Genomic DNA, 17,128 nt, shown 5'->3' with positions numbered 1-17,128 from the left:
GAACATAAAAACAATACTTTCTGACCGCTAATTTATCGTAATTTAAAAGATATATGAAACTACCCTTTTAACGTAATGTAAGAGTGCTTATATCTATTTTTAAATATTATTATTATCAGCAGCACTTAGCACTTGGAACAAATTTAACCTGAATCTCTGCTATCTATTACTACAGATTTATTCGACTCGTTTTAGGTAGAATGTTTAACAAGTTATACGTTTCATCTACATTTCTATGATTGTGCATTTTACACGCTGTAACGTTAGGATAATTTATCGCTTCACTTAAATTCTGCTGCTTCAATAAATATAAAGTTTGTTTGTTTGTTTTTTAATTTCGCGCAAAGCGACTCGAGGGCTATCTGCGCTAGCCGTCCTTAATTTAGCAGTGTAAGACTACAGGGAAGGCAGCTGGTCATCACCACCCACCGCCAACCCTTGGGCTACTCTTTTACCAACAAATAATGGGATTGACCATCACATTATAACGTCCCCACGGCTGAAAATGCGAGCATGTTTGGTGCGACCGGGATTCGAACCTGCTACCCTCAGATTACGCGTCAAACGCCTTAACACACTTGGCCATGCCGGCTCTTATATGCTTCATTGAATGGATATTAACTTCTTGAGGACTAACGTTTTCTACCTGAAGTGGGTGTGAGATGGAGGTGTAAAAGTGTCTATTTTGTAAGTGCTCGTGGCTTGATGGTGGAAGAAATACTATTGAGTGAGCGAGCTAAAGGCAAAATATATTCGAATTTAATGTCACTGCTTTTTCCTTTTAAAATTTAAATCTAAAGATGTGGTTTACGTTGTGTACACTAGATCATGAAAGTTCCATATTTTTATTCCACAGTTGGGCTGACTTTACTTCTTTCAAACAAAATCATAATGCGGTATTCAGGAAAATCCAAGTTAACTAAATACAGTTTTATGAAATGCTCAATGCGTGCTGTATTTTTCATTATGATTGTTGAATAAAGGATTATCAGTGGTGTAATCGTGGAAGTTTTATTTTCTATTAATTTTAAATCCACAATTAAGTTTGATTCATTAGAGCGTAACGCGAAGTTGGAGAATAGGAAAACAGCCAACACATTTTCTAAGAATAATATATTTGCTATTTTAAGACTGTTTATTTAAATAAACGCACATGACTATGAACGCTGAGTATCAAAATATTTAGACTAACTTTTCAATATAAGGATATTATTGTTTTCTTACGACAGAAACAATACCTAGATGTATAACCGCTGTCAAATTCATAATATCACTATGTTTCAAATTATATTTTTGAAGACAGTTACTTTAAAAAGGCCGACAAAATTGTATATTTTAAAGAGTTTTAAGTGACTAACCTAACTCGTAATTGATTTTTTACAGTTAAATCACAAGAAGCATGATGTCATAAATCTTAAGATGATTACTAATTCATCTGTAATGCATTCGTCTACCTGGTAAGTACAATTTAGGACAATATTTTTAAAAGGACAAACATTACTTATAAAAGTATAAGCACGTTCTCGATACAAATGCTATTAATACCAAATTGAAATGTTAAACATTATTATTTATACTTAAGACAATTAATGCTTTTATTAATGAATCGTAAAGTCTTTGGAATTATCCTACTTAAATTAAGTTCACACGTTATAAGAACTTAGCTTTTAAGTGTCTCAGAATTATAAATGTAAAACTCATAACCGGTAAGACTTCTGAAGAACATTATATTTAATGATGTGATTTTTTTTCTAACAGTTAAATATGACATGTCGCTTTTTCTTCTTCCATGTATTTTTCTCAGATTAAATCGATTGTTGCCAAAAAAAAAACAAAACAAAACTGAATCAAGGAGAGAAACAGAGTAGTTTGTTATCTATTTTTAAAATATACCTGAAAATATATTTGTATTAATTTTCATATTTGAATTACAAATAAATCAATCTAATCTAATCAGGAAAGAAACAGAACACAAGAAAAATAACTTTGATTTCTGATATTCATCATAACATAGCTGGGCAGAAACATAGTTAAGACTTTTATAAAGGTTAACCATAGCTGTTATTGAAAATGAGAGACTAGGAAGTATAAGACAATTTGGATAAAAAGTGTTCAATTTTAAATTTTAAAACACTGTAAAAGAAACGATTTTCAAGATTGAAAAGTGAGAAAAAGTTTGGATCCGTCTTCTACCAAACCTATTTATATCTTGATGGACATTAAGTGTTGTTGTAAAAGTATAGGGTTTAAGAACATGAGTTAATTTACTTTTATGATTGTTGTAAATAACAAACACATCTGTTAATTTTTTCTGTGGTTTCTCTTTCTAAGTATTATATATCTTTCTAAGCCACTGGCTTTGAGATTAATTAATGTTTGAAAAAACAGTTTTTTTGTATTGCTGTAAATGTATTTTAATTCTTAAAAATGAAAGGACAGTAAATAGTTATAGTAATTTAAAACCAATGAATTGAACATAACTAGCTATTGGAAAGAAAAATTATATTATCAAGAAATGGTTCTACCTTAATTGTACTAGGATTAATTTTTTACATTATACCTACGTATACAACATATATATGTGTATATATGAAAAATGTTACTTGTTTAATTACGTCAAATATTTAAAATATTACAATACAAAACACAAAGGGTCTCACAACCACAAAGAGCTTATAAGAATAGATTAAGAAATGTTCATTTCCCTTCATCAGAAACGTCTAGATTAAAACATCTGAAGTAAATAGTACATAGAGTTCTCTTTTGTTCGAACTAAATAGAAAAAAATAAGTAATTTGTGTTTTATATTTTCTTTCTGAAGTTTACCACACATTTTAGAATAATATTAAATATATTTTTATATCTAGTAATGGTAAGTAACTTCATAAAATTTCTGTGAAGACATTAATATCCACACTGTCTCGAGTAGACGCCAGCTGATCAGTCTTACTTCTGTGTATACAGTCTTGAGTGCTTACTTTACTATTTCTATTCTAAAAGGCATGCTTTCAACTACGTTATGAGAATATATGGTACAATTTATTTCCCTTATTCTTTCAAAGGCACATTTAGCTGATATGGACGCAACCACATTAATTACACCAAATGATTCAAGATATAATCTACTCGTCAGAGTATGTAACAGTAACACAGCCATTCTTTCTCTGTATTATGGTTCCTAATATTTTAAAGGTGCTCTTTTTTATTTGACCTATAATAAATGGTTTTAAATTTATTTACCAATTACTCTGTGACATTTTTGTGATATGAGTCGCATGGTAGGTTTAAGGTAATGCCATGTCCATCACAGCTGGCTCGTTATATGTCTGAACAAGTCCATTTCAATACCAGTTGCTATCCACATCCATCCCCAGTGACAGACTGATTTGATTTCTATTGTTAATAGACTTTGATGAGAGATGTCATGAAAACGGTATTTGATAACAACGCCCATTCTAAACGGGCATTCATTTTCATGACCTTTTGAAAATTGAAGAAATCCTATTTCTATTACTCTCTGGAAGACTGACCGAGATATGACTATATCCCCATATATACAAAACATAAGAAATCTCCTGTGTTATAATATTATATATATATAATTATTAGTCTATTTTGCACGTGTAAACAAAAGGAAGATTTTAATAGATTGGTCTTTATGTGTAAAAGCTGAAATGTTTGTTTGTTTTTGAATTTCGCACAAAGCTACTCGAGGGCTATCTGCGCTAGCCGTCCTTAATTTAGCAGTGTAAGACTAGATGGAAGGCATCTAGTCATCACCACTCACCGCCAACTCTTGGGCTACTCTTTTACCAACGAATAGTGGGATTGATCGTCACATTATAACGCCTCCACAGCTGAAAAAGCCAGCATTTTTGGCGCGACGGGGATACGAACCCGCGACCCTCAGATTACGAGTCGCACGCCTTAACATGCTTGGTAATGCCGGACCAAACCCGAAATGAGTAACCTATTATAAGTATTTTATCCAACGAAAACCTAACGAAAATGTAAAGTGTAAGTAAACTAACGGATAAACTTTCAAAGTGCTTTCTAAAGAATTATGAAATGTGATGCAATAGTACATGAAGTAATTGAAATTCTGGAAATAAAATTAGTAGTAGTGTTGAAATATGACGTATTAGTTATGCACAAATAAAAAACAAGGTGTTTTTACGTTATTAAAAACACATCTAAAATACCGAACCAATTAAAACAATAGAATAAGGTATCATTGTGATATTTAGGTAAAACCATTGTTCATAATATTTTTAAAAAATAAAAAGAGGGAATTAAAAGAGTGTATGAAGACATTCATAAAAGTAAAAAAAAGTACTACAAAACATGACGTTTTACTTACGAAACTAAAAAGTAAACTTTCGAAGTGTGAAAATATGAGATTAAAGAAAGTGAGTTAAATATGGATAAAGAATAGAACATTACATACATTTTTAAATAAAAAAATGATAATAATATACAGTATCTCAGAAAGTTTCTAAGAACTAATAGATTGATGTTATTATAGAATAGTTTACAGGAATTTCAAAACACATAACATATCTTTAGGTAGGTATATGAAACAGTGAACTGAAAACACATTATCTATTATTTTCAGACAAGTAATTGACAGAATAGTTTGTTAAAGTGGTAATTTACAGAAATTTCTGCAGAATTAAACTTAAGAAACTTAATTAATATTTTATAAATACTAAGATAATTAGATAATAAAATGAATTTAGAATACACAGCCGCGAGATATTAAGTATGTACAATCAGATAAACCCCCGCTAGTACAGCAGGATGTCTCCGAATTTACAACGCTAAAACTAGGGGTTCGATTCCCCTCGGTGGGCTGAGCAGATAGCCCTTTGTGACTTTGCTATAAGAAAAACACACACAATCAGATAACGATATACTTATATGTACATCTATTTAATTAAACAAGAAATAAAAATAAAATGAAATATTACTTGCATTTCCAAAGCTTTTTCTGATAATTTGAAGTTGTGTTTATTACTATCATAACTTCCAGGAAGTTAATTAAGTTAATATACTTAAATTATGGGTTTATGAGTGCATGTAACTTTTGTTTTCCTAAATGATATAATCCTTTTATATGGTCCCCATCACACCAAACATGCTCGCCCTTTCAGCCATGAGGACGTTATAATGTGACGGTCAATCTCGCTATTCGTTAGTAAAGGAGTAGCCCAAGAGTTGGCGGTGGGTGGTGATGACTAGCTGCCTTCCCTCTAGTCTTACACTACTAAATTAGTGATGGTTAACACAGATAGCCTTCGTGTAACTCTGCGCAAGGTTCAAAACAAACAAAACCTTTTATATGGCCAGGTGGCTAATGCACTCGACTTGTAATCTGAGGATCGCGGGTTCGAATCCCCGTCATACCAAACATGCTCATCTTTTTAGCTGTGGGGCCGTTATTATGTTTCGGTCAATCCCTCTATTCGTTGGTAAAAGCGTAGTTTAAGAGTTGGTGGTGGGTGGTGATTACCAGCTGTCATCCCTTTAGTCTTACACTGCTAAATTAGGGACGGCTAGCGTAGATAGCCTTTGTGTGGTTTTGCCCGAAATTCAAAACAAAAGCAAAATATTCTCATACATTACTTTGAATATTCACGATTGCAGTGCTTAGTTTTGTTTTCTGTTATAATTAAATATGACCACGATTTTTTTCTTAAAATGTATCCAAAATGGTAACACCAATCAAAGATTCAACTCTGGCTAAAAGAACGAGATTAGATATATCTAATTATTAAAAAATCCCTCTTTTAAAGTAATTGGAGAAGAAATTTGTGATTTTTATTCTTAGTTCTAGTTTAAAATAAATTACATTGTTCGAGACTTTGTAAATTCAATAAGATAATACTGTTGATATTAGTGTGCTTGTTAGAGAGGTTCCAATCTCGTTCAGAAAAAAACGCATATCAGTCATATGTAGCTTTACTCTTAACCATAACCTATCGAACAAATACTTGTTTCATATACAACATTCAAAGTAGCCACAAGTAGTGAAAACTGTTAATATACACAAAAATGTGCTTTTTGATCTTGGTAAAATTTGCAAGAAATAAGTTAATTCTCAGTGAAATGAATACAGACTCACCTACTTTAGAATTTATGAAAATGAGAAGAACAAGTTTTCCGGAAACGTTTGATATGCTAAGATAACAGGGAGAAAACGTAATACGAAATTGTACAATAATGGTAGATCATAAAAGGCATAACTGAGGTTGTTAAAACCATTGCAAAGCAAAGAAGTTATCGAAAGAAGGCACAAATGAAGGATCAGATAAAGTAGCCAATTCGAGTACCAACTATGGAAATTTTGGGGCATTCTTACAATTACTGATGAACGTTTAAAAAACTGCGAATGACAAGTTGAACAGAAATACAATCAAAGGTGAAAGATTGTTTGTAAAGTAAGAGGATAAGAGGAGCCTTGGTTACTTGTTCTTTGAATCCTTTTGTGGATTAGGTCTTTCGAACAATGAAGAGCATAGCTCAGGATTAAATAGCCAAGGAAGTGAGACAGGATAGCTTTGTCTGTGCAAATTGGGAAAAAAAAGGTATTATAACGGATCGAATTTCGATTATAGTACGACAAGTTGACGATAAAGATAGACAGGAATGACTTCTGACCTTTGTGGATTTACAGTCAGGTGAAGGTAAACAATTATTATTCGAGAACACTTTGAAGGCACAATACGGATATAAAGAAGGTGATATTATAAAGCACTTCAGTTAAAACAATTCTGTCAGGCCATATTCACGTGTGGTGCTGTACGCATGCTTCAGACTTGGGACAACAAGCAAAATTAATACTCTTTTGATCAATATTTTTGATAATCTAAATAACTGCGCAATCATGTATTGAAAGACATATCTAAGAATGCTAGTGTGGATCCCGTAAATGGAATTCAAATGAAAAACGGAGCGGCTTCAATGACTATTGCTTATTGGAGCTACCAATGGTAGGACAAATAATCTGCACTTTAAGTAAGGTATTTTACAATAAACCTGTAAAAGTATCTCAAGATATTTTTATGTTGATCTAACTGCGATATTGCAATCCTTTCAAAGAAATAATGAACATCTGTTAAGATACAATCTACCGCAGGTGAGTATGTGACAGTAATTTTACGTTATAAAACTATTTTAACTGCACAAACCCTTTTCGACTGCTTAGCATGTTTACTTCTTTGTCCAAATACTTCTAAATTGGTAGCTTGAATTGTGTTGTTATTTATAAAAAGTTAGCGATATTTACCCCACAAACTAAAGATCTAAATCGTAACTTTACAAAAGCTACAGGATGCGATTACTCTTGCCAAATACGGCAATGACATATTTTATTTTCTCCATGTGGGATAGCAGTAGGTTAATTTCTAACTTATAACGGTAAAATCTGGGGTTTGGTTCCTGGCAGTAGACACAGCAGGTAGCCAAATATGGCTTTTCTCTAAATAAAAAACTTATTTTAAAAGCCAGACATATATGTAATAAATTACTGTGGTTCTGTACTCTTGTTCATTATTAATTTTATAAAAACATAAACATGAATTGCAATATAATAGCAAAGAATTTTGCCACTGGTTATGTGTCATAGTGCAGCTACTTTGAACAAGCTTACTGGAAATTCAAGTTCGCTGTGCGAGGGGAGATTCTTGCTGTCCAGGCAAAGTAGTAATCGACAGATACAGAGTTGAAGTGTTCAACTTGGTTATGAATACAGCAAGAGATGATTAACTAACCGATTTCAAATCACGGATAATTACTTGTTGTACTGTATCCAAAAATTTTCCTGAAATCGCAAAGCTTGAGGATGTAGAAAATTAACCGACATCCAATAAAATTCTCAATAAGTTTAGGGACGTGATCTGGCAATTCTTAAACTTGCATCATTTACAGAAAAGGTCTTATTTGACTTGCGAAACCAAATGAGAAATTTGGCTTTTACTAGGTCCAATTCAGAAGAAATCTCACTGAACAATACAACTCGGTTTCATTCACGATGAAAATGGAGAGCAGGTAACATTCCCCAAATCCCCTAGTGGCACAACGGTATATCTGCGGACTTATACTGCTAGAAACTGAATTTCTATACCCGTGATGGGATTAACTTCAGACATAATAAATGTATTTCGCCACATTCGACACTGCTATGTTACCAAAGGTAAACTTACGGTCATTTGTGAAAACAAATATATCAGTATAGAGAAATAACTAAGAGATACAGTGTTGTAGAGTAGACAAGTGATAATACCTCTCACATGACAATGCAAGGCATGCACAAACAACATCTCACTTTACACAGGACGTCCACTTACAATTTAAAAGTTCGCAGATTGGTAACCTAGAAACCATTGTTCTTTGATGTATAAATCGCTAGTGAATACGTTTCTATTTCAGTACACTAGTGAGAGAAAAGTAAATACAGAACAGTCTTCCAAACCAACCTTGAATTAAACGTTGAAAATGAGGTGCAAATTAGCATAAGTTGAATAACCTCGACGAAACGAACGATTTAATCACAAAGCAGGAAGTAATAAGGACTTTTCAAAATGGTAAAGATACTGCAATTATGTTTCTAAATAATTGGATAGTTGTTATAACGTTTAATGTAATAGAGTAACTCAGACTTCACAGAGTATGTGGTAAAGCAGAGAAAAATTATAAAAAACTCTGAGAAAATTATCGTTTGTTGTTGTTTTTTATTTGCACGAGGGCTATCCCTAATTTAGTAGTGTGAGACTAGAGGGAATATTGCAAGTCGAGTGTCCTAGCCATGCCGGACTCGTCTCAGAGAATTTACTGGCTCAAGTCATGTAAGATGATATTTCTGTACTGATTTTACAGGTAGTCCAACAGGTATCACTACATAGGAATAAAGCGTCAAGTCACACGTCTACAGCGATGTTTCTATGAACCTCAGAGAGTGAAACCTGTATTCACGCTCTTCCCTCTTCCCACATACTTTCCTGGAACTTGCATCCATAAGCCGTGTCGTTAGTGTGATTTAGTAAATAGATGCCTGGACACGAAACAGGAAAGAGGCAGCATGGATTCTTACAAAGTACATTTAATGTTCGTAAATATCGGCTAAGCGATATTGGTTCAGATTAAATGTCATACTTCATAGTTCAACATTTAGATTTTGCTTGTGACTATTTGCAACCCATAAAAATATAAAGCTACTCTTCAATATTGCTCTGGAATATTTATATTCCACCTGATGCCATTCACCATACACTAATCTAACTTCCACTATAATAAAATGTGAGGAAGTTAAACATATATATTTATAATAACTTTTAAATGATTTTATTTGCTTAAAAATTACATATAATGTCAACAAAATCTCTTTATGATTATATCTTTGAGACACGTTTAAAAAAATGTAAAGTGTAAAATAAATTAAGTTTTTTTTGTGCCGTGACATTGGTACAAAGTATACACATGTCAGTTTAAAACTTGCATCGAGATACAACGATATGAAACTTAAACTGCATTTCCAAATACAATAAATAATGACTATTATATACAAGTTACATATAATATTCCCCTGTACAAGACACTGATATAAAAATAAACATTGCTTAAGATAAACATTTTGTGGTTGCATACATATTTAGCTTATACAACAAATTTGGGGCCCGGCATGGCCAGCTGGGTTACGGAGTTCGACTCGTAATCTGAGAGTCGCGGGTGGGAATTCTCGTCGCACTATACATGCTCGCTCTTTCAGCCTTGAAGGCGTTATAATATTACTGTCAATCCCACTATTCGTTGGTAAAAGAGTAGCCCAAGAGTTGACGGTGGGTGGTGATGACTAGCCACCTTCCTTCTAGTCTTACACTGCAAAATTAGGGACGGCTAGCGCAGATAGCCCTTCTATAGCTTTGTGCGAAATTCAAAAAAATAAACAACAAATTTATTTGATGAAAGACGATATCCAGCTTATGAAAGCTAAATGCGTTTTATTAAAAACAGATAGAAGTAGTAATTCTACAATTTTTAGAAATGTTTTCCTAAGCCTTCTTTGATACAAGTTATTGCCTGTTTGGTATGAAATATATTTTGTTAATCTAAATAACTTAGTTTTTGCATGTGTGTCAAACTAAATATTAGATTTAATTGAAAGATTAAAACTACCAGTGCTTTACACATTAAAACTCCAAAACAAGTTGCAATGTATATCATTACTTTACTTGTCCAAGTTTATTAAATTTGTTTGGAATTAGGCACAAAGCTACACAACGGGCAATCTGTGCTCTGCCCGCAAGGGGTATGAAAGTCCGCAAACATTCCGCTATGTCACTGAGGGGCAAATTTATTAAGAAGCTCATTTTCGACACAGACCTTGATAGTCTTCTGTCTTGGTTATAATTTTCTTATTTGAATATTTCATTCAATTAGCGGTGCGAATTTAAATATTATTGTGTTTTAACAAAAGCTTTGAAACCCTATAAATGCTTAACTACAAGTTGTACTGAATTCAACATATATAAAGTTTCAGCAAATTATTTTGTATTTTAAATGGGCACACTTGAAATTTTAGCATGACGTTAATCATGTTTCTATATACACGTGATAAACGTATCGTTACGTTTATGAGTTTATAATAAGCCACAACAGGCCAAAGCCACATAGAACAATGTGCTGTGTCTACCGCGGAGAACTGAACCTTGGCTTTCAACGTTGTAAGTTTCTGAACGAGTGTCTGGAAAATTTTAAGACAGCAGATACTGGAATAACTATTCTTATCATGAATTGTCAAAAAAAATGATGTATTTATTAAAAACAAACATGGACATCCATTATCAGACATATGAACTTGTTTTGACATTTCATCAGTTTTCAGTTTACACTAAGTTTACTATGCACTTAAATGATAATCTTTACACGAAGAACATAGCGTATCTTAACTCTAGAATCACAGATGGGTTCCATACCTCATCGTTTCTAAACATTTTATTTCGAATTATTCATACAACTAATTCTCTAATAACACATTAGTTACATAAATTAACAATTTAGGCAAAAGTACCATCAATACTGAAGGTAACCCTAGTTATTTCTGTTAGGGTTCATAGCTACCCTACGTATTTTCTTTGTTTCTTTCTTTCTTTAGAATTAAGCACAAAGCTACACAATGGGCTGTCTGTGCTCTGCTCTGCTTGACTACAGTATTTAATAGTTTATTATTTAGAAATATATATTCAACGGATAAATACGAGTTTTTTTTCCTGTTTTCTACGCTCGAAGTATTGCAGTATTAAGGGTTTTTTTTTTGTCAAGTATACGAAACGATAACATTTGATTGGTTATTGTACCATGAACATTTCAGCAACCTTGTCTCACATTACTAACTTTCATGTTCAGTACGAGTCTGATTGGTTTCTGTATAATTCTAACATTTACACTCCTAATTTAATCAGGATTCAGCCAAATTATAACAGTTGAATTAATAAAAAAATTCGAATTGCACATTAAATAGGCGTGATAAATATAAAGCAAATAGGAAATATCGTGAATATTTTGATTTTCTGTGTAGTTTTAAGAAATATGTTAGGCTGTTCTATTTGACCAATAATGATTTTGAGAGTTTTTCAAGATATTTTAGTTTTACATTTCAAAGTTCACACTGATATGTAACTATTACATTTATTTCTCTCAGGACAGTAACGTTTTTCTTGCCATAATAAAGTATAGAACATCAGTTCGTAATTCCTATAGTTTGTTTAGAATTAAACACAAAGCTATACAATGTGCTCTGCCCATCATGGATATCGAAACCCGGATTTTAGCAGCGTGAGCCCGCAGACAAACCGCTGTGCCGCTGGGGAGCCCTATGTATTTACTCATAAAATTAATAGTTCCATTTGCGTTTCAATCGGGTCTTCAGCAATGTGCTATAAAAGGCAAAGACTTTTTTAAATATGACACAATGTGCAGCAATTTATTGTATCACGCTCGTAAAGATAAAAATGCAAGCATGTGCAGTGTTAAAATAATTTAGTTCGACTGTCTCAGTCGGTAGAGCGTGAGACACATAATCTCAGGGTCAACTGTTGGAGACTCACGTTGGGTTTTAAGTTTTACCTTAATTCTAGAGTGTGGTGTTAAAAAATGTAATTACCAAAGTGTTAAGTGATGTGAAAATCATTCCACTTTCAGCTTTCTTTTGTAAAATTTTGTCTAATAATTTTGCATTAAGTAACTAGAGTTCTAACACCAAAAGTATAATGGCTAAAATATTGCTAATCCTTAGGAAGTCTAAGGTATCATTAGCGATGACTATACAATGTTAATTAGTGAAACAAAGAAAATAGTTTATTTGTCTTTGAAGATACGTTCGATAAGAATTCAGATGAAAACGAGGCTGTTAATGAAATTGACAACATTCACTTGTAGGAAATAAAGAAATGAAATGGTTTACAACATGAGCTTTGTAAAAATCATGTGCACTTTTTTTGTAAAGGAACAAAAAACTGTGATGTCCAACTCAGTATGCGAAAATAAATATTTATACAGCATTACCAGCATTCATACTATTAATAAGAAAAATCATTATAGGGGGAATAAAGAAATAGACAAACCAGGAAGAAAAGAACATTTGAATTATAAGCCACAGAGGCGTTGTATGGTGATAATAAATCTAAGTACTTGTTGGATAAAAAATGTAACTCAAGAGACTTGATGGTGGGTGATGTTGACAAGCTGCTTTCATCTAGTCTATTACTTCAAAATGAAAAACAGCCATCGCAACTAGTCCTTTTATTATATTTGCGTGAAAATTCAACAAACAAACAATATATATGCGTAAAATTTAGTGATGAATATTTTATTCTGAAATAAATATTTATGAACGTTTAAAAATACATCGGATACTAATATACTCTTTATTCAATAAAAAATTATGTTTAACTTACAACTACACATATGTAGATATATTCTGTAACTATTTCACACATTATACAGAATAAGGCTGACACAATGCTGATTGAGTCCTTGATTTTAAACACTGAATCATTTCGCATCACAATGGCTAGAAGTACGTAGATAACTTGAAATGTGTTTAGTTACGATATGGCCCCCCGCTAGTACAGCGGTATGTCTCCGGATTTACAACGCTAAAATCAGGGGTTCGATTCCCCTCGGTGGGCTGAGCAAATAGCCCTTTGTGGCTTTGCTATACGAAAAACACACACAAACAGTTACGATATGGCGTTTATTCAATAAGTTCGGTATGGCACATGGCCATTCCCATTCTACTGAAGAGACGAGAACATTGGCCGTTTAGTACGTTTGAATACAATATGGTTGTATTAAAGATACTAGATTGTCTTAACCTCCGAGTCGATAAAGTGGTTCGTGAAATTAATGCTTATTTGTGGCGCAAAAGGAGGTTTCATTGCACCCGCACAAACCCTTTTAGATGATCCTAATTTTTAATATAGAAAGATTAAGCAATGGTCGCTGTTTTCTACAAGTTATTTGAAAGAAACTAACTCAACAAAAATATAAATATGGAAATCGTGGGCAAAAAAAAATCAAAAAATGAATGCAATATGAATACGAACATGGTCGTTTCAAGTTCTGTCCTCGATTTGTAAAACACGATAAAATGTTCTATATATAAGAAACATCCGTAGAGGTTATTGAGAATATTGTAACAATTAAAGAATACGTTTATATCATTTAAATAAAATAATAATCTCATTTTTGAAATTTGAGATCGTATAATGTTTAATATTATTGTGCAGTAAACTGCGAATAATTATGCAAAAAACAACAATTATAAAACACCTAATTTCTAGTTAAAATACGTGAAACTGTAATAAATCTACAGAAAATTATTAGTATTATAGATCTCTTCAACTGAATTTCATAGAATAGTCTTGAAGTCCACTTTCAAAAGTAAATTAAGACTGTTCTGCTGTAAATCCCTACAGTGTTTGTCTCTGGAAGTTTGTGAAAGCTACATGAAGGCTATCTGCGCTAGCAGTCCGTAATTTAGCAGTATAAGACTAGAGAGAAGGCAACTAGTCATCACCACCTACCGTCAACTCTTGGGCTACTCTTTCACCAATGAATAGTGAGATTGACCATTACATTATTACGCCGTCAAGGCTGATAGGTCGAGCATGTTTAATGTAACTGGGATTCGAATCTGGGACCCTTAGATTACGGTTCGGCTCCAAACTCTATAATGGACTGTCTGCACTGTACCACGGAGATCGTATGAAAAGTTCTTGCTCTCAAAATACTTCTGAATTATTGAATAATGAATAATTGTGTTATATTATAAAACATTGTTAATAAGTTGAAAATATTTAGTTACAAATTATAAACGTAAAATTGTAAATACATATTTCTTTACTTGATATTATACCGTATCATAAAGTACTTCTAGAAATTAGTAGAATCAAAATAAGCTTGGAAGGAAATTATATTACGGATGTACTGTGTTATATCTCACATATGAACAACTACAGTGAACAACTTGTTTTCATGTATTAGTTAACTCTGTTACACATATCAGCAAAATTACATGTCAAAGGAGGACAATTGTACAAAGCAATTTACACGATAGTCTTAGAGATTCGTGTTCAAGTAACTATTTCACATAGGCCTTGTTTTAATATGGGTTTTAGATTTAGCGTTTTATTTCCGGTGAATTTCTAGAAAAAGTCGTGAGTAACTGAACAACTATTTAGATAGTACTATAAATAATTGATTTAACCAGCTAAAATACTGTCGAAAGCAATTTCATTAGTGACAAATAAGTATTCATTAAAGAAAGGAAGTTACGTTTTTTTTCCTATTTTTAACAGAAATACTAAGTTTGGTGTAGCTGATTCAGTAATTAACTTGTCATGAATATGCTTTGCAAGAATTCCAGGTTATTTTATAAGCTCTTATGGTAAAGACAACCTACGAATTTCTTGAAGTAAAATATTACGTAAGGTAAATGTGAACTTAACAGAAAATGTTGTATGTAGGGTGTACTTTACCTGGTCCACCCAAACGTTTGTGGTCATTAACTGGTGTTTCAAGTTCTGAAAAACAAACAATTCAATTATAAATATTAGCACAACGGCGCAATTAGCTTTAAATATCATTCTAGAATCGTTAGAAACATGAGAGTTTACTTCAAATGTTTATGAAACAACTTTGGGAAAAGAAAAAATCATTCGAAAAACAATATTTTTCCATATTTTATCAATATTTTTATTCTACTTCCGTATGTTTTAATTAGTTTTTTTCCCCTGGATGATCGGTTTAATGTTCCATAGAACATTACTATTTTTTTAAATCTGTACTTTTCTTAAACTCAAACTTAGATAATTATTCTATATTTAACGATGCTACAAAGAAAGAATTTTGTTTTTTACACCAAACTTTTGGGCAGCTCAGTGCGAAAATTAAAGATTTTCTATATAAATGCACAATAAATGTATTGTTATAAGCTTATAGACTTCTTAAGATCTTAAGAGCTTTTAATTTAAAACTGAGCCTTGAAATGTAAATCTGTTTCATAATAATCAACCTTACTATAACATGTTCTATACCGTATCAACTATTTACAAAAATAAATAACTGATAAGAAACTTTCTAATGATACGGAATTTAATATATCATACCTATAGTGATATTAGTATTGTAAAATTTATATTTGCTGTTGTTTATACATCAAGGGCATAAGAGTAAAAAAAAACTATGTACAGCAAAATATTACTGGGTGATAATAGATGGTGCACAAGATAAAGTATTTGATGTGAACTTTCTATCGTTAAACCATTTGTTGTAAAAGTGTAATATTGTTGAATAGTTTCCAAGGTTGAAATAGAAATCACAAAAAACAAACTGTCAAGTTGTTCATCTTATGTCATAACATGAAGAAAATAATATTTTGCATTGTTTTATTTGGTAATCATAACTTTATCGTTTCACTTTTGCTATATCTAAAGGAAGATTAACATTTTATAATTCGACGCTTCTAAAAACTGAATATCGATATCTTAGGATGTTTGAACAATTTCAGGTTTCAACAAGTTTTGCATGTATGTGATGGTAAGATGTAAGTGAAATTCGTACTTGTTAAATGTTAGAAAGAAGTGTGAACTATATTCAGCGTATAAAGTCTAAGAACTTTACAATGAGTTAAACCGAGGGAAACAACAAAAGAATATATCAAAACTTCAAGTTTCAATACATCATAACTGTTTTTCATTAATATCATATAAATCTTCTTTCGTGGGTTTTACAATATTTACTTACTATATCTATAAGCTGTGCAAGTCGAAGTCCCAGCTTGACTGTCAGTTTATCAGTATGGTTACTCACCGGACGAATCAGCCGGTTATAACCGCTAAGAATATCGTCGAGTAGCCGCTTGGCGTCCGGGTGAGCTTGACATCTCATGTTCCATGCCAACAGCCCCAGGACCAGTAGTATTCCGTGGCGTAGAACCTTCCAGGTTTCTCGACTTCTAAAGTGTTTCATTTAAGCAAAATTTTAATTTATATGAATAAATTCCAAGTTACTGTCTACAGTGCGCCCCTTTACTACGCGGGAGATTTTTTAGTGGTGCTCATTGATTCATAACTGATATTTTAGTGGTACTCATTGTTTCATAACTAAATATTTCGAGAAGTGTTGCCGATATTCTCTTATACGGTGGTCTTTAGATATTAATAGCGGCGGGTAAAGAGAAGATTGCACTGGGCACACGCGTTTATCCTACTGTCAGCACTTCGTGCTGTAAAAATCGATCGTTTATCGTAGATTCCTGCAAAAACTTCTTTTTTGGTTAAATAGTTACTAGTTGCCCGAAAAACTTCTCATTCGTTCTCCCGAGGTTTTGGGAGCTAGAGTAGTTATCTCAGCCTCTGGACCACTGCTGCTCGCGCTGCATCGATCTCAAGTACATCTGTGACTTCTAGCTGAAGTGCCACCTAGCGGCGGACATTACGAAGGCTTAAGGTGATTGAGTCATATATTCCAGCGGGTATAGTAAGTAGAATGTGCTATATACGTTTTGGTAAAGAACGGTTGTGTTACTCGCCAAAGTATCTTGCTCTATTGGCTTAAAATAAACATG

General features: G+C 32.6%; 1 protein-coding gene across 1 annotated transcript in view; it reads right to left on the bottom strand.

Moving 5' to 3' along the window:
• LOC143249729 (acetylcholine receptor subunit alpha-like) overlaps positions 1-16,916 on the bottom strand; it is a 30,484-nt gene extending 13,568 nt beyond the window's left edge. The window contains exons 1-2 of the mRNA XM_076500047.1: positions 16,306-16,916; positions 15,039-15,083 (exon numbers count right to left, since the gene is read on the bottom strand). Coding sequence (XP_076356162.1) covers positions 15,039-15,083; positions 16,306-16,530 — 270 coding nt within the window. The 5' untranslated portion in view covers positions 16,531-16,916. The remainder of the gene's footprint in view (positions 1-15,038; positions 15,084-16,305) is intronic.
• Between the last annotated feature and the right edge of the window lie 212 nt (positions 16,917-17,128).

This window comes from Tachypleus tridentatus, chromosome 4, assembly GCF_004210375.1.
Source record: "Tachypleus tridentatus isolate NWPU-2018 chromosome 4, ASM421037v1, whole genome shotgun sequence".
Lineage (NCBI taxonomy): Eukaryota > Metazoa > Arthropoda > Merostomata > Xiphosura > Limulidae > Tachypleus > Tachypleus tridentatus.
The sequence above is the reverse complement of the archived record's forward strand: the minus strand, read 5'-3'. Positions and strand labels throughout refer to the sequence as shown.